The following is a 27,657-nucleotide window of genomic DNA, read 5'->3' as shown; positions in this document are numbered from 1 at the left end:
CCTGGTTTATAGAACCACTCCCCCTGAGTGGATACAGGGGGGGTTTGCCCCCGGGTTTTAGCTGTTACAATTAATCCTGTGGTGAATATCTTGACTCATAGCTTGACCCAAATTTCGTGTGGCTTCCTTAGGATCAGTTCCTAGACGTTCTCCCTCATAAGTCCTGTTGCTGGGTCTAAGGTGGGAGAGCAAGTTGAAGTGGGGCATCTCTCATAAAACCCTATCCCCGGTTATGCTCTTTTTCCAGAGGAGCAGGCAGACCCTCCCAAATTGGAAGAGAATGACACCCGACCCGATATGGAACCACCACTGCCCGTGCACATCCAGATCGCCACGGATGTGATGGAACGCTGCATCCACTTGTTGTCAGATAAAAATCTGAAAATCCGCTTGAAGGTCAGTGCATGGCCTTTTCCCTGCATCCACAGAGCAGCAGAGCCAAGGTTTGGTCTGGTTGGCAGTGACTCCACACATGAGCAAGTAGCTGCTCTTATCTCCTGGTCCATGTGTGGTGGCCAAGAGAAGACATCAAGAGGAATTTATCTGTGGGATGACAGTCTTACGTCTTTCCATATCAGCTCAGATACCAAAAGGGAGCTGAGTCCTCTTTGTGGAATTAAAAACCACCAAGTTTTGGGGCTGGCCCCGTGGCCGAGTGGTTAAGTTCGCGCGCTCCGCTGCAGGCGGCCCAGTGTTTCGTTGGTTCGAATCCTGGGCGCGGACATGGCACTGCTCATCAGACCACGCTGAGGCAGCGTCCCACATGCCACAACTAGAAGGACCCACAACAAAGAATATACAACTATGTACCGGGGGGCTTTGGGGAGAAAAAGGAAAAAAATAAAATCTTTAAAAAAAAAAAAAAACCACCAAGTTTTGGAGATTCACTGAATCTCCAAGGGAAAGAAAGTCATATGCTTTGGAAAGGATATCATTTTCTGAGCCGACTTAACCTGGGATGCAGGTTTAAATACTTTAAAGTGATCATTCTTCCAAGCCTGATGCTAGCCCTTATCTCTGTTTCTGTTCCCATGTTCATCCTAGGAAAAACACCAAGACTTTTCTTAGTAAGATGTAAGCATCTTTCTTTGCTGGCAGATTTCCAAGTAGCATCCCCATCAGCAGGGACTTAAACTATTACAGTAGTGACTCCAATAACAGGACAGTGGGGCCAGGTGGGCTTGTGGACAGGGCTTTCAGAATCACCTGGGAGAAGATCTTATACCAGAAGGAGAACAAGGCAGCCTGGCCCAGTCCTCCCCACTCCCAAGCGGGAGTGAGAGACACAACTGCCTCAGTGAATTACCGTTACTCATGGGAGCTCCGTGCCCTGCTAGGGGGTGGTGGGCTAGGAAACCCTGATCCACAGATTATCTCAAATCTCGGGGCCTCTGTCTTGCGGAATTTGATTAGTTTTCCCAGAGGAACTTCTTAGCGGTCATCTGTTGTTCCATTCAGCAAGCACTTTCTGAGTGCCCACTGCATGCAAGGCTTTACTGTAGGTGTCTGGTTGATGCATGTGCTGAGGGTCTTCCATTTTATGGAGGCTCTGTAGCATCAGTATACACACTATAGTGACTGAAAGCATCAACACTGGAGTCAGACTTACATACCCAAGTTCAAATCCTGGCTCTGCCTCTGTGACCTTGAGTCAGTTAATTCAGCTTTTTAAGCCTCAGCTTCTTCATCTGTAAATGGAGGTGATGGCACCTGTCTCACCAGGTTGTTGATTATAAATATGAAACAATTAGCATCAGGCATGGCATATCCACTCCCTCATTCATTCATTCATGAATGCTTGTTGAGGACTGCTACAGGTCAGACAGAGGGTTCTAGAAAGAAATGAAACAGACGTGATCCCTTTCTTCACAGAACTTCCTGCCTCTTTTGGGGAAAGAGGTGATACACAAACACACACAAGAGGAGCAAATGCTCTGAAGGTAATAAGCGGGTTCTATGATAGAAAATAGAAATTCACCCATTTAGCAAACATGGGTTAGGACCCTACTCTGTACCAGATGCTGTTGAATGAGACACAGCTCACATTCTGATTTAGACCAGGTGGTCAGGGAGGGCTCTCTGAGGTGGCAGCATTTAAGCTGAGACTTAAAGGCTGAGAAGGAGCCAGCTGTGCAAAGGGGCAGTGGCAGAGAGAAGAATGTTCCAGGCAGAGGGGAAATGTGCATCTTTGAGTCAATGAAGTAGGATGTAACTTGCCCAGTTAGTGACCGAACTCAAATTCAAAGCCAGTCAGTGATACCAAAACCGTTTCCATGATACTGCTCTACTCTCCACTTACCCTGAGCTTCCTGTTACTCCCCTGCCCAACTCTTCACCCCTCGAGGGCAGGGCCTCTTGTGTTCTTTGTTTCTGTTCGGTCTCAGTGTGACCAGCACGTAGTAGGCATCCGAGAAGGTTTTACTGCTCGGTGTTAGCGGACTTCCCGCTGTCTTTCTGATTCGGATGTGCACGCTCATCTGCTCAGTGAAGGTGGGCCCATCTGTGAGGTCATCGTGGTGACCACTGCCTGTGACACTGACGCAGGCTGTTACTTTTCAGTGAGCTTTGAGATACGAGAAATTAGGAAACGCATTCTCAGGGAAGGTAGAAAATCCACTTTACATCTAGGCTGCTCCACACGTTTCTTCTAAGATTGGCCTGTATCTCAGCTGCCTACATGACCTCTCCATTTCGAAGTAACAGAGCTTGATCTCATCCAGCCTCTCAATTTACTCCTCCTCCATTGCTCCTGTCTCATTAAATAGCACCTGCATCAATTCAGTTGCTAAGCCTGAACCCAAGCAGCACTTTTTGACACCTCTCTTCATCTCCCTAATATCAAGTCCTTCAGCAGTTTAAGCCATTTCATGTCCAAAACAGCTCTCAAATCCTTTGACTTACAGATCTCAAATCCTTTTACTCCTCTGCCACCATCACGTGGCTACATCTCTTTCCTCCTCTCATGTGGACATGTGCCATGACTTCCTAAAGGGCCCCTCACTTCTTCTCTCTTCTGTTTCAAGTCCCTTCTCCACTCAGCAGGCTGAAATGACCTTTTTAAAACATGAATTGTATCACGTCACACTTTCCTGCTTAAAACATTTTGATGGTTCCCCACTGCACTTAGTAGAAAATAAAAAATTCTTCATGGTCCAGCACCATCTTACCCCTCCTCTGTCACGCTCCACACTGCAAGCTCTCCCCGCTCTGGGTCTTCCTCATTGCTCTTTCCAGTTGTGGGAACACTCACTCGTTACATGGCTAACTCCTACTCATCCCTTATGTCTGCTTTTAGAAGTTACTTCCCCAGAGAAGCTCTCCCAAGGGTCTGTATGGTTTAGATCCCTCCCTTTAGTTTCTTTGCACTTCACTCTTTACTTTCCTTCTTAGCACGAGTCACAGTTGGTAAATCATCCCTTTATTTGGGTGTTACCTAATTAAGGTCTTTCTCCAGTTGACCGTAAGCCCCATGAAGGCAAGGAAACATATCTATTTTGTTCCTGTGTCTCCCCTGCAGTACCTAGCAAGTGCTTGGCATGTAGTCAGTAAATATTTATTCAGTTAAGGTTTCCAGATTTTATCCTTTTAAAATGGTGACTTAATCCCAGGTATCTGGTTTCCAGCCTTGACTATCTGCTGAAACCATGTCTTCTTTTCTTTCAGGTCTTGGATGTACTGGATCTGTGTGTGGTAGTTCTACAGTCCCACAAGAACCAGCTCCTTCCCTTGGCTCATCGGACCTGGCCCTCACTCGTGCGCCGACTCACCAACGATGACCCCCTGGCGGTACTCAGAGCCTTCAAGGTACTGCACTGATGCCCACCACCGTCCATCATAGGCAGCAAGGGTAGTAAGCACAGAGCTCTCCACTGCCTTTTGGGATTGGTTCTCTTTTTATCTGATTGCAGTGCATACCTTGAAGAAAGTATAGAAAAATAAAGAAAGCACAAAGAAGAAAATAAAAGTCAGATTCCTCTTGAATTTGAAGCAGGGTCAACTAGTAGATGAAAAGGACCACCACTATTTATTGAGCATCTACTGTGGACCAGGCAGTGTGCTTGGTACTTCCCCACATTTGAGCTCGTCTGCTTACAACAACCTTGCAAGGTAGATACTGTTATCCCCATTTTTGACAGAGGATGAAACTAGCTCAGAGGAGTTACAGAATCTTCTCAAGATCACACAGCTAGTAAGTGATAGAACCTAGATGTGTGAGTTCATGCCCATGTTCTTAGCACTGCACAAGAGTCAAGGTGAAGGGGCCAAGGTTCTGGGAATGGGCATCCTCTGCCCAGTCAGGTGACGTTGGGCAAAGCCCATGAGCACTGATTTTCAGATAGGGCTTAGGAACACCTAATCCACCTTTCTCATGGTGTTGTTTTCAAGGATAAAGCAGGACTAGTTGGTGAAATGCTTTGAAAAGTTAAAAGCCCTGTATATATCAGATATTCTTCTCCCTGACTTAGTTTGGCTTATATTAGCACACATATTTTAGCTTATTTATTTATATCTTTCCTTGTTCTGAAAAGCACTTAAGGCAACCTATGGAGATACATTTACCATGGCAAGCTGACATAAATTAGAAGTAGGTGAGCAAGATGAGGCAAAGCAAAAAGATGCGTAGGGATGTAAAATGAAGCCAGGAATGCAACTAATGTGCTTGGCAAAGTACTTTGGTTTTCTGTAAGATTCTTCAGCGTATACTGGACCAAAATGCAAGCTTACGCTTAAAACATAAAATTGTTAGTATTTTTTTCCAAAGCAAAACACGCAAAATGACACATGCTTGCAACCGCGTAGTGGGGAGTAAGGAAGGGAAGGAGGGAGGTGGGGAAGCGGGGAGGGGAGGGAGGTCTTGCTAAATCTTATTCACATGTGCTGTTTTCCTTTGTGAAAATTAATAGGTTATCTGAAATGCTAGCAAGCATAAAAAAATGAAAAAATATAAAGATGTGTGCGCTGTAACCGAGGCTGCTTTTCCATGCCCAGGCATGCTGACGACACCCGCGGTCTGCAATGCCTCATGCAGTCCAGCTGAGGGACCTGAAATAAGCACCTCATTCTCTGCAAAGTCGGCAAACACTTCTGTGTTGGTTATGCCTTGCTTACCAATTTTTAAAGAAAGTCCTATTATCCTGGATACTCAGTCTTGTGCAGCGGGGCAAAACGTTTCAATATGTTCTGCCAGAGAAAGTTCAAAACGAGACATGCAAAGAAACCGCCTGTTGGGAAAGATGGAATGAGGGTGATGCACATTAGAGATTGTGCAATGGAACCCAAGGAACTCTGACTCCCCTCTGACCTCTGGGGGCCCTGCCCTGTCTCAGCCAAGGGACCTCGGCCCCCGTTGTCCTCCCAGTGCCCACATGTGGCAGCAGCGGGGCCTCGTGTTTGTGTTTGCTCAGCCAGCTAGAGTTAAAAGCACAAGTCTTTTCTCAAAGGATGTTAGGAAGATTCAAGAGATGATCTGTGTGAACTGCTTTAAGCTCTTCTTTTTTTTTAACAAAAAGAGGAGGAAAATCAAGGTATTAATCATATTATTCATCCAACTCAAAATTCCTTTGAATTATTCTCCATGTAATCTGTATTTATGGATAGAATCAGCCATGCCTTTGGAGCAGAGACCTCCGAATTCATAACTGTCAGAATCACAAACCATAGGCAAGGAATTAACAGCAGTAATTCTATTTTTTTCGAGCAGAGACCTAGATGAAATTGAAGTACCAAACACTCTTTAGCTGTCTTGCTGCCTTGGCAATGTTCAGTCACCAGGTTGGGGGCTGTTTCTGCAGGTTTTGCGTACCCTGGGAGGCAAGTGTGGCGATTTTCTAAGGAGTCGGTTCTGCAAAGATGTCCTGCCAAAGCTGGCTGGCTCCTTGGTCACCCAGGCTCCCGTCAGTGCCAGGGCTGGACCAGTTTACTCCCATACGCTGGCCTTCAAGTTGCAGCTGGCTGTCTTGCAGGGCCTGGGCCCCCTCTGCGAGAAACTGGACCTAGGTAGGTACTAGCCAGTCTCACCTGGACAGACACACTGTGCCTTCTGTCTCACCCTCGCTATTGCACTCTGCTTACTCGTGCTCCCCTCGTGTCTCTTCACGTGCGCATCCTTCAGTCTTACTTTGGCCCTATTTGTCCATTTACCTTGATGTGTTTTTTGACTTGCTGGGTGGACTAAAGAGCCCACAGCATCCTGCCTAGCTGTTCCAGTTTCCTCAGATAGCATTTGGTTACTGCTCGTCCCAAATGAAGTCTGAGGGCCAATGCTTGTTTTGTTTTTCCTCCCTGCAGGTGAGGGTGACCTGAATAAAGTGGCTGCCGCCTGCTTGATTTACCTCAGCGCCAAACAGCCCGTGAAATTACAAGAGGCTGCCAGGAGGTACGTCTGCTTGATCACCCGCATCTCTTTACGTTTGTTCTAAATTATAGATGATTTGCTAATGGTGAGCAGAGTTGAGGCATCTCTGCTCTCCTCTCTCTTCTTGCCAGGTTAAGATGATTTCTTTAACTGTGCCAACTCTAGAGATGGTATTTTTACTAGACGCATTTCTCTTTCAAGTAACCTTTTCCTCTGCTGCAGTGTCAGCAACAATTCCAAAGGGGCAAAAAGCAGAAAGACAGTGTGCTGGAGGGAACAAAGCACTCTCCTGGTTGGGGGGCAGTCTGCTTCTAGGCCCTACTCCTCTGGTGACCAAGTGACCTGGCACCTCTGTGGGCCTCAGCTCTCTCCTCCTCAAAGCGAAAGCATCAGGTTACTGAGCTGGCATACCTTGACTCCACAGAGCGTCTTAACTGGGTGTCAGGCGCTGTGAACCCTCGCAAATTGTATGCAAAGTTGGGTGTGTGCAAGCAGACACATACGTGCCTTTTTCCAGACAGAGTCTGCACCATTCATCTAATTATAATAGGGGTCTATGAACCAAGAAACGTTAAGAACCACTGGACTAATGGCTTATAGTTCCTTAACTGACTCTGAAATTGTGTGATTCTAATTTCCAAGAGTTTTGCTTATTCGAGAACGGCTGTAGCACGTCTAACGGAAGAAGCTATGTTGGTTCCTTGAGTCCTAAAGGATTTTTCTCAAAAGCTAAAACTCTGAGCGCAGCAGCGTTTCCCAGGCTTGAGACGCAGAAGGCGTTCTGTCCCCCTTTCCCCAGCTCTCCTCCAGCTGGGAGCTGCCTGCACCCTGGAACTGCCATCCCCTGGGCGTCTGCTGCTGGAGCAAAAGCTTGCCTGGCCGACCTGGCATTGTGTACTGCTCTGGGCCCTGCAACTCCACGTCCCAGAGCAAAGAAACAGTCCCTCCCCCTTCTTAGGCTTCTGGTAACGCATCCCTGATCTTCCTTGGGGGGTAGGAGTCATCTCTTTCCTGAAGGACTGAAAGGCTGCTCTGACTGTGAAATGAGGAAAGCAGACTTGCTCCCTTATAAACCTTGCACTCTGTGAGTGATGGAAATATCTTTTTGAATTGATTTATTGTCCTTTGCAATTTTTTGCTCTTGATTTCCCCAGTTCCTTTTTTTCTTTCTGTCTCTTTCCCGTCACATCCCCTAGGCCCAGAATCAGTCATGGTTTCTTGAGCACAGGGGCACACATCCCAACCAGCTTCTTATCCCCAGACATTCTTATTCCTCAAAGAACCAACTTAGGGTGAAAATAGTCCTTCCCTGGGCAGTGTCCCTGAAGCTGATCGTGCTGTGATTTAAAGTACAATTCAGGAACATAATGAACTCATCTTGAAGTAAATTCTTTTGTGTTTGTTACAACCAAGAATTATAAAGATCTGATTTTCACATTTCCTGTCCCATTCTACTTTTTCTACACCCACCCCATACCTACCCGTCCTTCCAGTTTAGACCCATCAAACAAGCTAATATTCACAGTTCATTATCTTTTCATTTCTAATTTTCTCTTTTGCTGCTGATAGCAATTAAACCTGGAGTGGGACCTTGCTGAGTTGAGTTGAGTTGCATTCCCGGTGCCTCTCGAGGAGGAGCATGCGGCCAGACCTCTTGACTGCAGCGCCTTTGTTTGCTCCTCCGCATTCCGTTCGTTCGTTTGTTCCGTGTGGAGTCAGATGACCTCCCTCTTGACGGGCTGGGAGGGGAGGAAGTGCAAGGTTGATTGCTTCACAAACACATCATCTGCAAACTTATTTTGAAGTCAGGGGAAAAAATCAGTGTTGTCCTTGATGAGGAGCTGATTTGGCATCTTGATTCAGAAATTAATAAGCTCTCTAAATGGGAGAGGAAGCCTGAGACAATGGGAAGCCTGGTCTCTTTGTGAGCCTCCTTACCGAGTGCAGAGAGGGAGATGGGTGGGCCGATCCGCACCGAAATGCAGGGATGCAGGACTGATAAAGAGGTCCCTGAGTGAGCAGAGGGACTCACCACCCATCCAGCTGTTTGTCTCTAATTCTCCTCTTTCCTTCACACCCCACATCCAGTCCAGAAGTAAAGCCTGTCTACCTAACTTGCAGAATCTCTCTTCAAACTGTCTGCTTCTCTTTACCTCCAAGCCACCAGATCAGGCCAGGCCTCCCTCATCTCTTACCTGAATGACTGTGGAAGCCCCCTCGCTGGCCCCCTGCTTCCACTCCTGCTCCTCAGTGTTACCCCTCAGTGGTCAGTGACACCCCCACCCACTCCTGGGAGAAGAGAGGGCTGTTGTGTTCGTTTCCAGGGCCCAAGAGGAAGGTCTATGGCCAGAGGGTTACAATCACTCCAGCCTCAGCTCCGTACTTGGAAGAGCCAGTAAAGCCAGAGCTCTCAGAGCTGGTGAGTGTCCAACCCGGGGCAGATGCCCCTCCATCTGACAGGGCTGGTGAGGACGACTGTGAGGGCTGGTGGGTGAGCAGCCCACCGGGTCTGGCAGGTGGGCATTGAGACCTCTGAGGGACAGCCTCCCTCGAGTTGGTATGGAGGCAAACTCAGCAGCTCCATGAAAAGTTCCTCTCTGTGTCCATACATTTGGGTTTTTCCTTCCTCCTGTTTGCTTTTCCTGATTCAGAAGAATGACCAAGGCTGTGTTTGCTTTTTTAATTTCTCATATTAAATATAGCCTTCGTGGCAGGCTTTTACGTCCAGGCTGTAAACTCTAGAAATGGAAATTGATCAGGGGGTGGTTGATATAACTGAGGCTGTAAATGCTCAGAACGGGGATGCCATTCCAGTTTAATGCTTTTGTCTAGCGAATGTGCCTTGTGAGGAGGGGCATAAATCTTGCAACTTAGGGGAGGGGTGGGGGTACAGGCAGGGTACAACCTTGCTGTATGTTACCACCAGGTGTCACTGTTAACTGGCTATGCAAGAAAAATACCAGCTCCCCAAAGTCCATCTAGTTAAATAACTTCAATGGATAATAAATGAGAAAATCATATTTGGGGTGGGAGGAGGGCTCAGCCTACCACAAGCTGTAAATAAGGCAGTGTCCTTGAGGGTAAGCACTGGATCACAAAATAACAGGTCATGTCAGCCACGCCTCCAGCTCAGCCATGGCAGAGGCAAACTTAACTCATTTAAATTCCCAAGTGGCCCCCAAGATATCTCCCAGCATGCAGTGGGCCTCCACAGTTCTGTGCTTTCTGGCAATGGAGCTTTCCTTCCCATACATGAAAGGAATTTGAGATGAGAGCGCATACCCCAAATTTCTGTGTTTTTCGTTGAAGCCAGTACATGCTCTCAGCCTGGTTCAACTCAGCTCCGTTAAAACCACACTCCTTGGGCCTATGTCTGAGCAGCCTCGGAGAGTCCCTCTCTTTTGCAGGGAGATCTTAAATCATCCAGTGGATCTTCCACCCTTAGGCTGAAAGGAACAAAGGAGGCAATACCTAGTTTTAAAAAGAGGAAGTCCATGCCCAACAGGTGTTCACAATGGAGGAACAATGCTTTTAGGCCACTTGGTCTCCAGCTCCAGGCCTACCTCCACCTGCCAACCCCAGAATGGAGGTAGGGATGCAGGGTGCCAGCAGGTAGTATGTGCAGGTCTTGGATGCTGGAGTCCTTGATGTGTGTTTGGGGGCAGGGTGGGGGGAGGAAGGGCACCCTCCCAGCTTCCCCTGCCTGACCATTGTATATGAAGGCAAAGGGCACCAGTCTTGGAAGTGGACAAACCTCGGTTCAGATCTTGCTGGCTCCATGACCTTGAGCAAACGACTTAGTTTCCTTGTGCCTCATTTCCTTCCTCTATAACCTGGGATGGTGATAACACCTTCCTCCCAGAGTCCTTGTGCAGATGAGTTGCATTCATAGGTGAGGGAGTCCATTCAGCGTTCATTCATTCTGCTGATCACTGAGGAGCTTCTATGTGCCAGGCACTGTTCTAGGCACTGAAAGTAGAGGGGAGCAAGAGAGAGGAGCCCTCTGCCCTACACTGCTTATGTTCCAGAGGTATATTGATGTGTGTACACAAACCTATGTGGGATGTATATAGATATGCCAAACATATGTATTATGTATATGTTGTACATACGCATGTACACTTGGGCATGGTATTTCTTGTGGTAAGCCTGCTTCATCTATACTGAAATTTGAACAGAGGTTTTCGCCTCAGAATGTGATCTTTTTCATGTTAATTGTGCCGCCTCCCCCTACTGCCCTTTGCATGAGAAGTCAGGACTAGGTTTGAAGGTTCATTTACTGACTGACTTCCTCGCTTTCTTTCTAGCAGTAGGATTCGCCCATCAAAGAACCAGCCAGTGCCTTCAAGCCCTGGACGAACACAGACTGGCACAGGCTGGTTCATTTCATCCCCGTCAGAGCCCCAACTCCTCTCTTTACCCACACATGGGCCTATTATATTTGAACGGGTCAGGAGCCGCAGAGGTGATCCTTTAGTTCAGCTGAGCTTGAAATTAGTAGCTCGTCCCCTTAAACGGTGTGGGCAGTTTGTTTGAGCTTGGGCTGCAGAGCTGTTTCCCCCTCAGATTGTACCCAGCATGGAAATGAGAGCACTCCTCATATTTTTCCTTTTGACATTTGATTAATAGTTGACAAATCCAGACCCAAGTAGTTAGCTTTCCTATTATCCATCTTTTGACAGGCATTGCTGTTTTTCTTTTCCAGGCTCATTGTTCTAAAAATACACTCAGATCTAAAGCTGTTCGCTGTGCCTATATAGGCATGATTTCCTGGTGTCAAAGATAAGAGACATCTGCCATGCAGATAACAAACAAAGTGGGTTGCCAGGTTTCCGATCTGAAGGCAGGGACCTCTGTGCTACTTAAATCAAATACTACCCATCCTTTCCCTGCTACCTAGGTGTGTCGTGTGATTGACAATCTGCCAGGGTCAACTGTTTTACCACCCAGTGGGAAAGGTGGGGGGGGTGTGCATGCGCTGTACATACCATGCTGGCTCGGGAACCAGGATGCTCTTAATGCTCCTCGTAGCTGGACCACCAGCACAAAGTGGATTTCAGATATCAAGAGCCTTGGCAGACCACAGGGTAACTGTTTCATCACTTTGCAGGGCCTATGGTCTGTCCTGAGCAGCTAAGTGGCTGGACTGAGTGTGATGATTGATCTCTGTACCAAGTGAGGTAGCCAGGGAAATGGCCTCAATTCTCTTAATATATATCTCTTTATTTAAAAGAGCCAAGGACTGTGTTGAGGGTTGAAAGATTTCAAAGATGAATACCAAGTTGGAGTTGGCCTCACGTTGCTGCTCAGTTGCAGTGTAACCTTGGGTAAATAGATTTACTTCTCAGAGTCTCAGTTTCCTCGTCTACAAGGCTAGAATAAGCATATCAGTTATTTTCCACCCAATAAAATTATTACAAGGATTCAGTAACATCTATATCATTCTTTAGCACAAAATATCAGCACAGAGTAAAAAGTCAGTAAGTAGTAGATTTTATCATTATTTAAACTTCCTCCTTATTCCATAAAAGGCCTAGGGCATCAAGAGAAATAAGAAATGAAGAAAATTTTTAAAAGGGAAAAATAATAAGAGAGAAAACAAGGTGAAGCCGGAGTTGAGCTTAGTATATAAAGTGCAGACAGCGCTCTGCACCCTGACTAGAGAGGAGCCTTTTATGGCTCTGGGCTTCCTCACAGCAAAGAGGGAAGTGCACCTGTCGTGCAGCTTCCAGTCATTACTGGAATGAGGAAAGGAAGCTTTTCAGAAAGAAGCACAGCTTTCCTTGGCACTGAACCCTAGGAAAATTTCTCCATGGGTCGTCTTAGAAGAACATTGGGTACTGTTGTGGCTAATATCCCTAACGTGCCTGCAGTCAACACAGAAGTACATTTCCCAGAGCTGATTCTTACAGCATCCATCAGTGGAGGCTGCTGGCTTAGTGCCAAAGTGTGGGTTACAGGAAAGCAGTTACAGGAAGCAGGGAGGGGGCAAAATAGGCAGGCTGCTACGAAGATGTCTTTATCTTCAAGGTTATGACTCTTCCAGGGAGGAGCAGGAAACACTGCGTGTGGCTGAGAGTACAGCCAGCCAGGCCAAGGCCCAGGTCAGCCATTGCATGGGGCCACTTTGAAATTGGCACCCAGGAGGTGTTCTCATGGGATCTAGGCCTGCAGGGGGCCTGGAGGCGAGAGAGCTGGCCAGATGGAAGGGGCTGCTTTTAAATCCTGCCCCCATGGGATTTAAACCCTTCTAAGTTCTGGCTTATTTTTGAATTGTCTGTAACAGATTGGTCCTCTCAGTGCCATATCTTTTTAAATATGCACAAAGCAATGGAGTCATTCCACTGCATTTATGATACTTTGTCTTGTGGTACTTCAGGGGCGCGATTAGCATCGTAAGCTTCTACTGGTGTTTATGGTTTTAAATCCTGTCCCCTTGCATTTAAATATTTCTAATATTGGTCTCTGTGTGAATATACGGTTTGGAGTTAGATTGATAAATGAATGGTTTTGAACAGGTAAATATAGTTAAGTGTAACAAGTATGTATAGTTGCAAAGATAATTGGTCGTATTTATTTGGAGACTAAATCGTGGCTTCAAGTCATAATCCTCCATTTCCAACATTTAGAAACAAAAAATGACCTCCATGCAGGGGAAGATAGCTAAATTGAATAGCAAGAAAGGACAGGCTTGAAATACTGTTTAACCAATGAACTGAGACCCATTAGAGTAAATTACTGAGTATAGAAACATTGCCCCACTGCTTGCTGGCTAGGACACGTCGACACCCTGAGCATCCATTTGTTTAGAAGGAAACACACACAGCCTCATTTGTAGCATCAGCGTGTACGGAGTCATGGGAGAAGAGATGGCCAGAAAAAAGAAGAGCGTGGAGGCTGTTCTGCCAGAGAGGGAATAAGAGGGAAGCTAAAATAACTTTGTGGACATGGCTACTCTCCAACAACTGAGTTTATTTTCCGATTCTATTGAGTCATGCCCATGTAGAGACAGCCTATATCATGTTCCTAAGGAGACATCCCTGAATAACTTCTTTAGAAACCCTAAATAAATAAATAAATAAACAAATCACAAAGCCACAAGTTCTTTACCACTGGCATTTATGCAGACAGCTCATGAGAGCATTTTATAAATCCAGAAAGAGACAAGGAGCAGCAGATCCCTCAAGCAAGTAATTGACGGAGAAAGAATAGCCTGTCACCCGGGAGAGCTGGAAGCTCTGCGTTGCAGTTACAGTTTATTTAGCTTCGCTGGGCCTCCGTCGGCTGCAGTTTTCTAGAGCTCCTTTTGAGCAGATGTTGTCTAGACCAAGATGGTGAGGACACACTCTGTCATATCTGCATCTGCAGCAAAGAGGTTTCTTTTGGGTTTTGCCACATTTAGGAGGCAAGGGGCTATGACCCAGCACCCATGCTTGAGAACTGCTGTGGACTGTTGGAGCTAGAAGGGACCTTCGAACTGATCTGATACACCCCAGTGTCCCCTCCTCAGGAATCCTTCCACAGCTCCACCCCACGCATGACTTCTAGCACAGCCTTCTCCACGTTGCATCGTGGGCCCCTGTGATTAGTCTGTCCTCCCCACCAGACAGGGAGGCTTGAGGCCAGAGCATTTGTCCATCCATCTTTGTATCCCACGTGCCCAGCACAGTGCCTAGGCTGGACCAGGTGCTGTAAACCTTTGGTAAACCACCAAGAGATGGGACCCTCACCTAGCTGACCAGATTCTAGTAGCACATTTCCTACCTTCCCGGGCCACCTCACCCCCAGCCTTGTCACTCGGAGCACCTCGATATTGATCATAAAGGAATGAGCCGCTGCTCTTGGTTTGGTGTCTGGAGTTTATTAGGTTCTTACTGATGCCCACCAATTGTAGATAGGGCTGAAGTGCAGGGAAATGGCTGCCTGCATGAAGTGAAATTCAATAAAACCGCATTTTAAGTGAAAAATCAGTATAAACACCAGGCTTCTTTGCCATGGAAACAGAGGTTGCTTAGAAACTGCCTAACGGCGAGTTCTAAATTTTTTAAAGTCAAGTTATCATTTAAGCTACACAGCCCTACAGGTTATTGAGAGATAATCACTCCCCCCAGGACACTCGGAGGCATGAGGCACAGCTGAGTGCCTCCTGAAACTCTGGGGACCAGATAATCTCTTGATAACTGTGCTCCCTGGAGCCACTGATTTGGGCCTGGGGGAAGGAGAAAGAAATTTTTGTGCAGGAGTTAAATAGTGTACATATATATTTTTTAAAGTGTTTGAAAAAAGATGGAGCTGGCCATTTGGCAATTTCAGCAGCCATCTCTGCCGTGTCTCAAGATGTATTTGGAACATTTTCCAGTCAGTTACCCCAGTCACTTCAAAGCAGAGGTCCTGTGCTTGTCTTCTGGCTTTTGATGATGCAAAAAGGCTTTTGAAGTCTTTCCTCTCTGGGAGCCCCTCTCCCCAGCTCAAGATAGGCAGGAACTGGCCCCAGGATAAAGTGGTCCCAGAGTTTGGAGCAAAGCTCTGCCACTGAGCACTCAGACAAGACTTCCTGGGTCACAGGCTCAGCTCCCAGGGGCTTAAAGCAAACAAGGGTCCAGGTTGAGAATTTGTCGGCATTTAGAGTTCAGCGGGTCCCATGCCTTTTGCCAAGCAAGAACACAGCTACACCTGCCAGCGCGTGGTTGCATGGCACGGTATTTGCTCCCAACTTCAGGCATGCAGAGGGCAAAGAATACTGCATTCATTTCTTCCTGAAAATAATGGGCGAAATGAGAACCCCCACTGGCTGAGAACTGGGACCCCCCCACCAAGACAGTATGAAGAAAATTATGAGTAAAACAAAAGACAAATGTTTTGCCCTTTTCAGAGTATCTGGGAATTTTCTGTGCCATGGTGATGCTGCTAGGGTTGGTGGTGATGATTATTCCTCAGACGCACACACGCTCTCTGGAAGGAAGTGCTTTTACTATACACTTCAAAGTGTTTTCCTCCTTAGAGCCTAGGAACAAACCTGTGAGGAGGGTGGGGCAGGTGTGATCATCTTCTTTTGGAGAAAGAGGAAACAGGTTCATGGAGGCAAAATAATTTGCTCCAAGCCACAGAGGTGGAAGAAGGAACCTGCATTGTTGCCTGCCATTCGGGGGAGTCTACCCCTTTAAGAGCTAAGAAGTGAGACCCAAAATAATTCTTCCAAGAGTTTGACTCCCACTTAATAAAAGAAAGTGAACTTTGCACACTTTTTTTTTTTTTGCTTCCCTGTTAGCATTTTATTTAGAAATCTCCCAGGGGAAAAAGAGTGGCTTCCTTTCTTTTCCTGCCAACAAATACAACATCTGCATTTAGCATGTTAGAAAGGACTCAGAAAATGAGCATTGCTGTGTTTTCACACCGTGTAAGTCAGAGCAGAGCTGTGGCTGAACTGGGCCATGGTACTACTTTGCTGGGTGTTGCCCAGATCAAAATACTCCTTGAAGCTGAGAGTGTGCTGTGCTGTAGCTTGAGAAATTGTTCCAGTTCTTGAAAGGAAAAAAAAAGAGAGAAACCCCTTGCATTCTAACAGACTTTGGCACTAGGGAAAACTGTCAGCTGTGTCACGTGTAAATAGAAATCCGCCTCCCATTTTTTGGTGCATTTTTTAATCACTTCCCTTGCCACTCTAATTATCAAAGATATTTTTGTTTTTAAACAAAAATTGTCTCCCACGCAGGCCCCATCTCCTTTCTGCCGTGAAGTGGAAACGATGAATTAGAATATTCTAATCACTCCTGCAGCAACTGCTGCTGAGCTTATAAACATAAGATCATCCTAAGTAATGAAAACTTAAATTATTTAGGCACAAAACAGGCCAGAAAAAATCTTAAAGTGCCCCCTCCATCTGCCCCCTTGCTCCTCAGCACATGTCTGTTAAACGCGAGGAAGAAAGCAGAACTGGCTTCACTGAGCTAAGACCCAGATCTCCTGAGGGCACAGGTTTTTCAGATTAACGAAATTAAAAACCAGAACTGAGCTCCATTTAGCACGAGTTTAGGTTCCTGTTTGATGCCCAACAGTATGGGAGAGGCTGCTAGGAATGGTGGTCAAGAATAAAATGTGATCCATCGACAGATACTGTCCACTCAAGTAGACAGGGATCGCATGTGCTAGACGCTGGCTGAGGCTAGATCTGTGTTTTCTCCTTTAAAGCTCAGCAAAAGCCTGAGTGAAGTACACCCTCCATTTTTAGCAAGGAGGAAACTGAGACCAGGTTGAGTAATCTCCCATAGCCACAAAGCTGGTGATGTCTGCGTTAACGTGAATCCTGTTAGTAACGTTCCTTAGTGCTTCCTTGGGGGTGAGCATTGACCTTTCCTTTGGATCCTTTTATAGAATGTAAATATTCCAGAGAGGGATGTCATCCGGTCATTAGTGTGCAGCATAGTAAGTCACTTATCAAATATAAGAACCTGTTCAATCAAGTGTCTGTTGAGGGCTTACCATGTGCCATCTAGGTGTCTGGGATGCAGCAGTGAACCATGGTCCCTGCCCTCAGGGGCTTGTATTGTGGGGAAGGAAGATGGCCAGTAGACAAGTAGTTGATAAATGCTAGGAAGGCTGTCCTGAAAGAGAAAAATAAGGGGCAACCACCTAGGCAAAACAGTCCAAGAAGGCCAACTCTTCCAAGCAGGTGATACATGAGTTGAGATGGGCAGGATGGCCCAGAGGGAGCCAGCTAGGGGAGGGCCTTGCCCTTCCTGGGAGTGAAAAGCCAGATTCTGAATTGCAGAGTGGCCAGGTGTATGAAGTTTACCCTTGGACTGCCCAGTGCAGTGGTCCTGGGCACGTGTTTGATTGTTTGGAAATGGGATAAGAGCGGATACGAGGAAAGGGTTGTGACCCCACAGTTCAGACCAAGACAAAGAACCTCACGCTTGGTGACCCTATGGTGTCAGGTGGCCCGGGCCCTTCAGCTCTGTCCATGTCTTATGTAGGACACCAGTGCTCTGCCTCTGCCAAAGCTCACAGGGCCGGGCTCAGGTGGTCCTGCCCTAGGAGAATAACTGGGTTTGATCCCTGTAGAAGCGTGTTCAGACCACCAAGAGTCCATGGCTCTCAGTGGCCAGAAAGAGGCCAACTACAGAGTTCACCAGCGAGCTGGAGGGCCGCAGATGAGGACCTGGAGCCTCCGAGGTTTTGGGCTTACCCAGGGTCCCCACGCAGGACAGGGAGCCCTTGCTCTGTGGCTGTCCTGTGAGCCGACTGGATCCTGTAATGAAGGGGGGCACTGTTAGTTTTCTTCTTTCTGGAAATTCCTGCTTTACATCCCAGAACTTAACCAGTTTCTTTGCCAAGCGCTTGTTTGATGTCAATATTGTTCTACTCAGACTAATTACTTTTCTTCCCTGTGTCAATGGATATGAAACTCTGCCTCTATTTCTGTTAGGCTTTGGACCATCCAAATGGCCTTGTCTTATGAACTAAAGTGAGTTTGTTCTGCTCTTGGAAGTGGTTTGACATTATCATCAGTTTCTTCCAGAAAGCCCAGTAAGCGGCCTCTCCTCCCCCAGGCCCCCTCACTCCTTTTCGTCTCTTCGCAGCGTTTTCCTCCACTTGATGAAAGCAGACCCGGACTCCACCTGGTTCCTCCTGAACGAACTTTACTGTCCCATGCAGTTCACACCCCCCCACCCCAGCCTCCATCCTGTGCGGTTCCAGGGAGCCACCGAGCAGCAGAACCCATACTCCGCCAACGTGCTCCGCCTGCTCCGGGAGCTGCAGTGACCCCGCCCCTCCCCCAGGGGCAAGCAGGCGCCAGGGGAGCCCTCCCCCACCCCTTCCTAGGACATGGGGCTGACCCCACCCTAGCCGAAGGCGGTGGTGGCAGCAGCAGAGAAGACTTCAAAGGTGGGTTAGACAGCTGATCAATTTATAAATTGATCGATCACACAAATGCTTAGAAATTGGATTAAAGGAAAGTAGCCAACTGTTATTTATATTTCATACCTGGTGTTTTCAAATGACATTGTCTGGCGGCTCTAAGGGCTTAACTCCTTAGTTTACCATCTCTGCAGCCCCAGCCGCCTCACAGGCCACTCCACACCAGCACACCCACACCGGAGAGCTTAAGGACACGTGGGCCTGTACTCCGCATCACATGTGTCCTCTGAGTGCCTGAGGACCACGTGGAACCGTCACACGTCCAGGAGCCTTCAGAACAGCCCTGCACTCCTCAAATCATGAGGTGGAACTAACCCGTGGCACCTAACCTGTTCTTTGGAAGAAAATGAAATAAAGGCACTTCTTGGATGAAAAGATGATCAAGAGCTCACTTTGAAGGTTGTTGCTTAAATTGGGTGACTTTTTAAGAATGAGTTTATGTTTTTGAATGGATAATGAGGAGCCATGATCTGAAATCCAAGCAGTCCAAAACAGATGCAGTAAAAAGTAAGTCTCCCCTCCTTGCTCCCCAGACAGCTGGTTTCCCTCCCCGAGGCCAAAACACTCAGGAAGATGTTCTGGATACCTTTTAAAAAGCAGGAGATTAGCTTTTTTAACTTTGTATTCTGGTTCCTAGTATACAGAGCTTGTTTGAAGCCCCAGGTACCCATAACCCAGCTGCCACTTTCCAGCACACGCTGCTCTGCTTCTCCCCCTGCCACTCCCCTCCCCACCACCACCCAGCCTCTGGGTTATTTTGAAGCAACTCCCAGATGTCATATCCAAACCTTTTTTTAGCATGCAACCACAATAGCATTATCACACCTAAAAAATTAACAATGGTCCTTTAATATTGTATTCAGTCAGTGTTTAGATTTCCCCAGTGTGTTTGAATCAGGATCCAAATAAGATATGTACTTTACTGTTATCAATATGTCCCTTAATAAATCTCTTTTAATTTATAGATTCCCCCTCCACCTTTCTTTTCTTTTCCCCGTAAGTTTTTTGCTGAGGAAGCAAGGTCATTTATCCTACAGCATTTCCCACAGTCTGGATTTACTGATTACATCCCTGGGGGTCGTTCACGGACTCCTGTCACTTGTATTTCCTGTAAATGGGGAGGCAGAATAAGAGGCTTGATTGGGTTTGGTTTTTTTGTTTCAGATTTTTTGGGGGGCAACACTCCTCCACAGGTGGTATTATTTACTTCCGTCAGGAGGTATGTAATGTCTGATCTATTCTTGTGATGTTGGCAGCCATTGGTGATCCCTCCTGGGTCCCCCCATTCATGAGGGATTGCACAGTAGTGCTGTTCTGGCCCCACCTGCCAGCTTGTGTTTAGATAGAATACCTGTGTATGGGAGCCTTCCTTCAGCAACCCTGCCGTAACCTTGAGGGAGTTTGAGCAGAAAAAGCAGGGGAAATCATGATCTTTCTAGCTGGGGGAGTTAAAACACACAGATTACGTAAATTTAGGTACACAGCCACACAGCCACACACACACACACACACACACCCATCCCTGTATGCTGAAGGGTCACAGGAATGATGAATGCTTCCTCACCAGATGCATGGGGAGACCCCATCCGGATAACTCCTCCAGTGACATAGATGGATAATCCCCAAGCTCTGAAGAACCCAAAAAGTGGTTGGCAGAGGGACATATTGGAGCAAGGGTTCCCAGCCAGTTCCAGGGAGGCCCCACTCATTTCCTTTTAGGTCTTCCCTACAAGGGCAGTGGATGTCCAGCTCGGGTCTGGGTGGCAACAACCTGGCTCCTGGTCTGGCTCTGCTAGTGAGTCATCAGAGAGCTCCCTCTCTTTGGGCCTCAGTTCTCCTGCCTGTCAAGTGGAGGGAATAGGCCAGAGAGAGAGCTCTTAATCTGTTAGGATTCTGGGCCCCTCCAGGAATCTGATGAATCTGAGGTCCCACTCCCCGGAAACCTTCCTCCTCCTTGCTTGTCACCTCCAGAAGGACCCTGCATCCTCCAAGCCTGTGGTCACACCCCATCTCCTCATCTCCTGCTGGGTCTGCTTGGCTGACCTCACAGAATTCTATGTACAATTCCAGAGACTTCACCTGTGACCCTGCAGGGACCCGAAGTTAAGAACCCCTGAAAGAGGGAGATAATCACTTCACTCTCTTCCAATCTTAAAATTCCGGGATGATTTCCTATGGGAAACAGAGAAAATGCCCTCTAATTGAGGGGATTGTAAAAGGATTCACAGCATTGTTTCCAATTCCACTGGGGACACAAAGTGATAGGCTAATTCAGTCTCCGGGTCCTGACAAATGAGAAAACAGGTCAGAGAGGTGGCGTGACTTGTCGAGCATTACCCAGCTCCCAGTGAGATTAAAGTAGACGGCCTCCCCAGGGCACCTGAGTGTGGCCGGCCGCGATGGTGTACCTCGAGGCGGGCCACCTGCGCACACATCCTGTGCTGTGGTACACCCTGGGCTCTGGGAAGCTCGCCAGGAGATACTCTGCATGGGAGGATGTGCCGTGGCGTTCCAAAAACCCATCCCTTCCTCAGAGAGTTAAGACATCCTGAGTTGCTTTCCGATTCCTGCAGGCAGATTGTTGCACTTGATTAAAAAAACAAACTAATTAGAATGCCTCCCCAGTTATTATATTCAGGCAACTTCAATTTTGAACCTGTCCAGCTGACTCAGTCTAGTCCTTGTTAACGTAGGCTTCACAAAGTGCTTGTTTCCCCCTGTTAAGACTTGCTGGTGCAGTGAGGGTTTCTGCTTTCATTCAGGGCGCCCCGGCATTCTGAGTATTGGTTGGCTGGAGTTAGGGGTAGGTAAGGGATTAATAGGCAGATGCCGAAAGGCCTTGAATTTCGGGTTGAGATGTGTGAGCTCTGGTCTGCAGGTGGTGTGAGGCTCCTGGAGGGTTCAGGAAAGTGTAGAGCTGGATCTAAGGGATCCTGTGAAGCGTTGGACGTGGTCCTCAGGAGGCACCATATTGTGGCGAGAACATGAATGATGGGGTTGATTTCTGACCCTACCTCTTAGTAACTGTGTGACCTTGGGCAAGTTACTTTACTTCATTTTCCCGTCTCTAAAACAGAGTTGCTGCCTCTGCCTCTGGGTGGCTGCAGCAGGAGTAATGAGTACTGTAGTGTTTACAGTGTTTAGCATGGTGCCTGCGGCTGTGGCCACGTGCATTCCTTTCCCCCTCCTGACCCCATTGCTCATGGCTTTGTTAGGGATGCAATACGTACTCCTTCCGACAATTATGGGTGAGGAAGTAGATGGTTAAACCTCAGAATGAACCACCCAGGAACTAAAGGGGACCACAGCAGAGAAGGAGGTAAGATCCTTGTAGCACAAGCAGACTTATGGCAGGCAGAGAGGGTAAAGGGCGTTCCAGACAAGGAAAGTAACATCCCCAAAGGCATCCAGGCATACCTGCCCATAGCTGTACTCAACATAAGTCCTTCAGTTGCAACTGACAGGAGACCCAACCCAAACTGGCTTGAGCAAATGAAATGTCTTGGCTCACTTAACCAGCAGGCCCAGCTAGCTCCAGAGCCCACGGCCAGTCTCTGTCTTTTGATTCTGCTTTCCCCAGTGTTGGCTTCCTTCTCTAGCAGCCTCTCTCTATAAAGTGTCAAAGATGGCTACCAGTAGTTCCAGGCCTCTCTCCTTTCAGTTTAACAAACCCAGGAGAGTGTCGGAAGGAGCGCTGCTTCTGACAGCTGCAGCTCAAGTCCTAGGATTTGCGCTCCTCAGCTCAACCCCGAACCAAGCCTTGTGCATCCAATCAGGCATCGGCAGACTCTCTGTGAAGGGCCAGGTGGTGGCTATTTCAGGTTTTGCAGGCCTTGGGGTCTCCATGGCATCCTCTTTTTTGATTGTTTTTACAATCTTTTAAAAATGTAAAAATCATTCTTAGCTCAAGGGCCTTACCGAATAGACTGGGGGCTATTCTTTTGCCCTCCACCTTAGTTTGCCCACCCCTGATCTACGTTCTTATGGGCAGGCCTGGAGGCAGGCAGTCAGGTCACTCACCCAAACTATGTGGGGACAGAGCTAGGGTAGAGGACTTTCCCCCAAAAGGAAGAGCTGCATTTGGTTCCCAGGAAAAGAGCTGCGGGGGGGTGGGGAGGGGCAGAAATGACAGGCATCCACCACCCTGTATTTGTGGCCCATGACAAGTGTGGCCTCGCAGTCTGGGAGGGTGCGTGTAGGCGTTTGTGGTCTCTGAGACCACATTTATGGAGGGCCTGGACTGCCAACCTGGGGATCTCAGCCTTAAGAGATCAAGAAGTGGCCTTGGAAGGTTCTTGAACAGGTGAGTAATGTATTGAAAGCATCATTTGAGGAATATTCATCTCATGGAAGCACACAGGAGAAATTGTCAGGGAGGGAGACTGCTGATGAAATTGTGTTTCTGCAAGTCCCAGGACGAGGAAATGTACCTCTTCCATCAGCCCCAAACTGTTTGACAGGCCGTGGTTCATGGGCAACTTGAGGCACATAAATATGTGCTTTAAAGTTTAAAAGTAAGAAGTGAGATGAATGGAACCTCTGATGAGGCATCCTCTGGCTCATTCTGGAGAGCTGAGAGCCCTGGAAATGATTCTCTGCAGCTCCAGCTGTGATGAGCAGTGCCGGGTCCCTCTCCCTTTGTGTGACTTACCCCAGCCTCTGTGTCAGGCTTGATTGGAAGCAAAGTGCCCATATTGCCTTTCCTCCAGAGTAAGGAATAGAGGCCAAATTTCAGAAAATAATTCTGAGTGATGGCTGACTGTGTCAAAGCGTTGATTGCTTTATAAATGGCATTCTTCTCCCAGCACCCCCCCACCACCACTGAAGTTTGGAGGCAGCGGCTTTTCAAATTACGCTTGAAAAGCAGCCTGATTTCCCACAGGAATCATCTCCTAGATTAGGAGCCGTTCTGCCTTTTCCGACAGTTTTACCCAGAGTACAAAGCCTGTCTGCAGAGGGCGAGGCGGGAGCACGGCCGTCCTCCCTAAAGCCTTCAGCACTGACTGTTTGTGAAGAGGCCTCTCACTGCAGCATCTCCCAGAGTCGGGGCCCTTGCTTTTGCAGCAGGAAAGGGTTAAAAAGCACTGATGAATGGCGGCCTCCTTCCGTTTTCCCTCTTTATATAATTTGCCATTCTTTTTGCACAACAGCTCCTGGGTCTCAACCTGCTCTCAGTCAGTACCCTCATGTCCTCAGCTTCCTCCCACACAGGCAGGCTCAGAAGTAAGGAGAACACCTTTCAGAATCTCTGAGGCCGTTTCCAAGGGAAAAGATATTGGAGGTGGGGAGCTGGGGAGGTGAGGTGAAGTAGTGGAGAAGAGTCAGAAGTTTCTTCATGAAATAAAATATGGTGCACTCCCAAGGGCAAAAGTGTGGAATAGGCACAGGCCTCAGTGCACCCCATCTCCCTTTCGCCCCATCTTCAAGTCCTTTCTCACTTCCTGGACCCCACCTGGTGCTCTCACGCATTCCACCCAGGACACTGCCTAGTTCCCTAGAGGAGGACAGTGGGCAGAAATGGGAATGGGTCTGTGCCTCAGTTCACAGGTGACCTTGAGCACTCCCTCCCCCTCCCTGGGCCTCAGTTTCTGCTGGGTAAAGGCTTTGAACCAATCGCTCTCCAGGCATCATTCCACCTTCTAAACTATCTGTGATCTGATGATGAAGTGTGGGCAAGCATGTGGACACGGGTGTGTAAGTTGGTACAAGCTCTCTGGAGGTGAGTTCGGCAGTGTCTAGCAAATGTAAATGTATCCACCTTTTGACCAGCAATTCTGCCTCTAAGAATTTAATACTCACACAAAAGATGTACATGCAGAGGCAATTCACTGCAACACTGTTCCTGATTTACAAAAACTCACAAATATGGAATGCCCAGTATGTGCCAAGTATTATGCTTAATGCTATACGTTAATGTCTCAAGAGACTAGAAGCAAAAGATAGGAAATAACCCAATCATAGGACTTACACATCCATCCCAGAGACTGAAACACCCCCTACCTCCCCACACACGACCCAGACATTCTCCTGAACTGTACTGAAGAATGGTACGTCACAAGTCATGAAATGTGACTGTTAACTATTTCCTAAAAGTAAATATGGAATTAAAAAGAAAGCAAGAGAAGAAGTTGGGGAGGGAGAGAAGAATGGACTGGCCAAATGAACTGTGATGCATCCATATAACAAAATGAATAAAACAGCGATAGCTATCAGAGTTTAAAATGCACATATAGTCCTGCTTTTAGGAATTTCCTTATCCACATGCAAAAAGGATGAACAAAGTGTTTGTTGAAGCATGGTTTGCATTAATAAAAGATTGGAAACAACCTGAAGGTCCATCCAGAGAGGCCTGGCTAAATAAGGGCCTTACTCACATGTAATGTGCCCTGTAGCCTTTAAAAAGAAAGAGCCAGTTCTTTGTGTATATCTCCAAGATGTATTATTAAGGAAAAAGGCAAGCAGAACAATGCTGCTGTTTGTGGGGAAGGGGTATGGAATTTCTCTTAAAGAACAGCCAAGTGGCAGCCTCTAGGAAGGGTAACAGGATCAGTGATGAGAAGTCTTTTCAAATCAGACCCTTTATATCTTCACATTTTTTTTTAAAGATTTTATTTTTTTTCCTTTTTCTCCCCAAAGCCCCCCGATACATAGTTGTGTATTCTTCGTTGTGGGTTCTTCTAGTTGTGGCATGTGGGACGCTGCCTCAGCGTGGTTTGATGAGCAGTGTCATGTCCGCGCCCAGGATTCGAACCAACGAAACACTGGGCTGCCTGCAGTGGAGCACGTGAACTTAACGACTCGGCCACGGGGACAGCCCCTATATCTTCACATTTTTAAACCCTATACATGTGTAACTCATTCACTCACAAAAATGGTTATTATTAAAATATAAGACATTTGTGAATCTATATTTCTATAGTAAACTCACATTTTGGTAACAGGAGCCTTACATCATCTGGGTTTCCGCTCCTGTGCTTTGCATTTCTCAAAGGGAACCAGGGCTGGGAGGAGAGGAGGCAGAGCTTCATCCAATAAGCAAAGAGATCTTGGAGAGGGTCGCTTCAGGGCATGGGTTGTGCGCTGTGCAGGCAGCCACCCCATGGGCTCTGTGTGCATTCAAGAAGATGATCTCCCAGGGCCGGTCCCGTGGCTGAGTTGTTAAGTTCACGCGCGCTCTGCTTTGGCAGCCCGGGGTTTCACCAGTTCTGATCCCAGGCATAGACATGGCACTGCTTATCAGGCCATGCTGAGGTGGCGTCCCACATAGCACAACCAGAAGGACCTACAGCTAGAATACACAACTATGTACCGGGGAGGTGGGGGGGCTTTGGGAAGAAAAAGGAAAAAAAAAAAATGAAGAAGATTGGCAACAGTTGTTAGCTCAGGTGCCAATCTTTTTGAAAAAAAAAAAGATCTCCCATCCATGCCCTAGCTCATCTGAGCCCCTCCGAGCCCCAAGAGAAGCAGGTTCAGCCTCATTCTTTTGTGCCTGTCCAGGCACAATTTAGGGCTCACACTCAGTGCTCTCAAGTCATTGCATGATACATTCTATCCCAGCCCCTACCACAGCAATGTCTGGGACTTGCAGCCTGCTCTCCGTGGAGGGGTCACATTCCTGACTGCATCTTCAGCACCTCGGACAGGGCTGTGGCTTGTGCCTTCCTCTCATCATTAGGATGACTGAACTATCCAGCAACGCCCAAAGGCACCAAGTAAAGGACAAAAATAGGATTCGAACCTGAGGCTGCTAACATCCCATGATGAGTTGCACGATGAGTTCCATCCGGTTAATGCAACAGGATCCAAAATATGCAGATTGGAAACTTCAATTTAACAAGCATTTTTCAAGGTTTTCTACGTGCCAGGTCCAGAGACAAAAAGACATAAATGCTGCTTCCTAGGAGCTAGGTTCAGGAGAGCTAAACAAAACAAGGCATTGTGAGAAGGCAGCAATAAAGTCTGCACAGGGAGGAGGTCAGGAGCAGCACTTAAGAGCATCGGCTCTGGAGACAGACAGTCTGGGTTTGAGTCCTGACCCTGCTGCCTTGGGCAGGTCTCTTCATTGCTCTGAGTTTTGATGAAATGGGACTAAAAATATACTTCCCTGAGAGCACGGTGACAGACTGACAAAGTTCTAGGCTCAGGGCCTGGTCCCTGGGCAGTGCTTTGTAGGAGCTGGCCGCTACAATGAAGATGATGATAGCTTCGAGGCATAGAGGGCAGCACGGAGACTGAACTGAAAGGAAACCGGGAGGCTTCCTGGAGGAGAGGCCATCCAGGCTAGCTTTGCAGTATTTGCCCATCGGACACACTGGGGAGGGCCCTTCTGGGCAGAGGGAACAGCACATGCAGAGGCTCGCCCAACATGGTCAGGGTGTTGCCCATGTCAGTGGGAGGTAGGAAGAGTAGGCAATGAGGCTGAAGAAAAGAGGGGAGCTTCTGGAAGGGACACTCGTCTAATTAATACCCCAAATGTGGGCCTGGGCTCTATGTCTATTGGGCACTCAATAGATCCCTGAGGAGTGGGTTGGTAGCACTGCCCCCGGGAAGTTGTTCTCTGGGGCTTGTCCGCAGAGCTCTGGTTGAGGGGAAGGCAGATCTCACCCTTGCCAGGCCACCCCCATGCCTTCCCCTGCACCGTTCCTCAGCCTGTTGTGAGGGCAGAACAGTCCTCCCAGAGGTGGAGTGCGTGGGTTCTGAAGGCAGACTCCCTTTGCCATTTACACACCTTCCAGCCGTGTGACCTTTGACAGGTCAGTTTCCTCATCTGTAAGACGGGAATAATAAGAGCAGCTTACCCCGTAGGATTTTTGTGAGGACTCAATGATTTAATGTATGAAAAGTACTGAGCACTGAGACCAGTAGGTAGTTAGTGCTCAGACAAAGGTAGCTGTTCCATTTCTGCAGAGCACAGTCCCTGGGAACATGAGGATGAGTAAGACCCAGGGATGGCAGACCCAACTGATGCGTAGACTTGGGGGAGCAACCTTTTCTGCCTTGAGGGTCAGAGAGGAGATGCTCAGCAGGGGGAGGAGAAAAGGCCCAGGAAGCACCTCTTCTCTCTGAGCTTCAGTTTCCACATCAGAAAATGCAGGTAGTAAAGGCTACCTGGTTGGTCTTGCTGTGAGGGTTAAAGGAGCTACTGCAAGGCCAGGGTGAGCACAGCATGGCCGACGAGCGCCCTGCTAGAATGGGCTGCTTATCAGGAGAGAGGAGCTTGTTTGTTAAGGCAGTGGGGCTACCAGGAGCTCCATTCTCAAAAACGACCCTCTACAGGCCGTCAAGGAGGATGATACCAACGAGTGAGCTGACACTCCTGGCCACACAGCTCCCTCTAATCTCACCACCGGCCATGAGATTGAATATTGTGCCCATTGTACAGG

General features: G+C 47.7%; 1 protein-coding gene across 3 annotated transcripts in view; it reads left to right on the top strand.

The window, feature by feature from the left end:
- Positions 1-18,649, top strand: part of TTI1 (TELO2 interacting protein 1) — a 44,400-nt gene extending 25,751 nt beyond the window's left edge. For 2 of the 3 annotated variants that reach the window (XM_046678354.1, XM_046678353.1), the window contains 5 exons: positions 248-396; positions 3,664-3,804; positions 5,793-5,997; positions 6,289-6,376; positions 17,935-18,649. In XM_046678354.1, coding sequence (XP_046534310.1) covers positions 248-396; positions 3,664-3,804; positions 5,793-5,997; positions 6,289-6,376; positions 17,935-18,118 — 767 coding nt within the window. In that variant the 3' untranslated portion in view covers positions 18,119-18,649. The remainder of the gene's footprint in view (positions 1-247; positions 397-3,663; positions 3,805-5,792; positions 5,998-6,288; positions 6,377-17,934) is intronic. The other variant, XR_006891039.1, reaches the window with a different exon arrangement.
- Positions 18,650-27,657: the final 9,008 nt, after the last annotated feature.

Source organism: Equus quagga, chromosome 12 (genome assembly GCF_021613505.1).
Source record: "Equus quagga isolate Etosha38 chromosome 12, UCLA_HA_Equagga_1.0, whole genome shotgun sequence".
NCBI classification, from domain to species: domain Eukaryota; kingdom Metazoa; phylum Chordata; class Mammalia; order Perissodactyla; family Equidae; genus Equus; species Equus quagga.
This window is presented reverse-complemented; position numbering and strand designations above follow the sequence as displayed.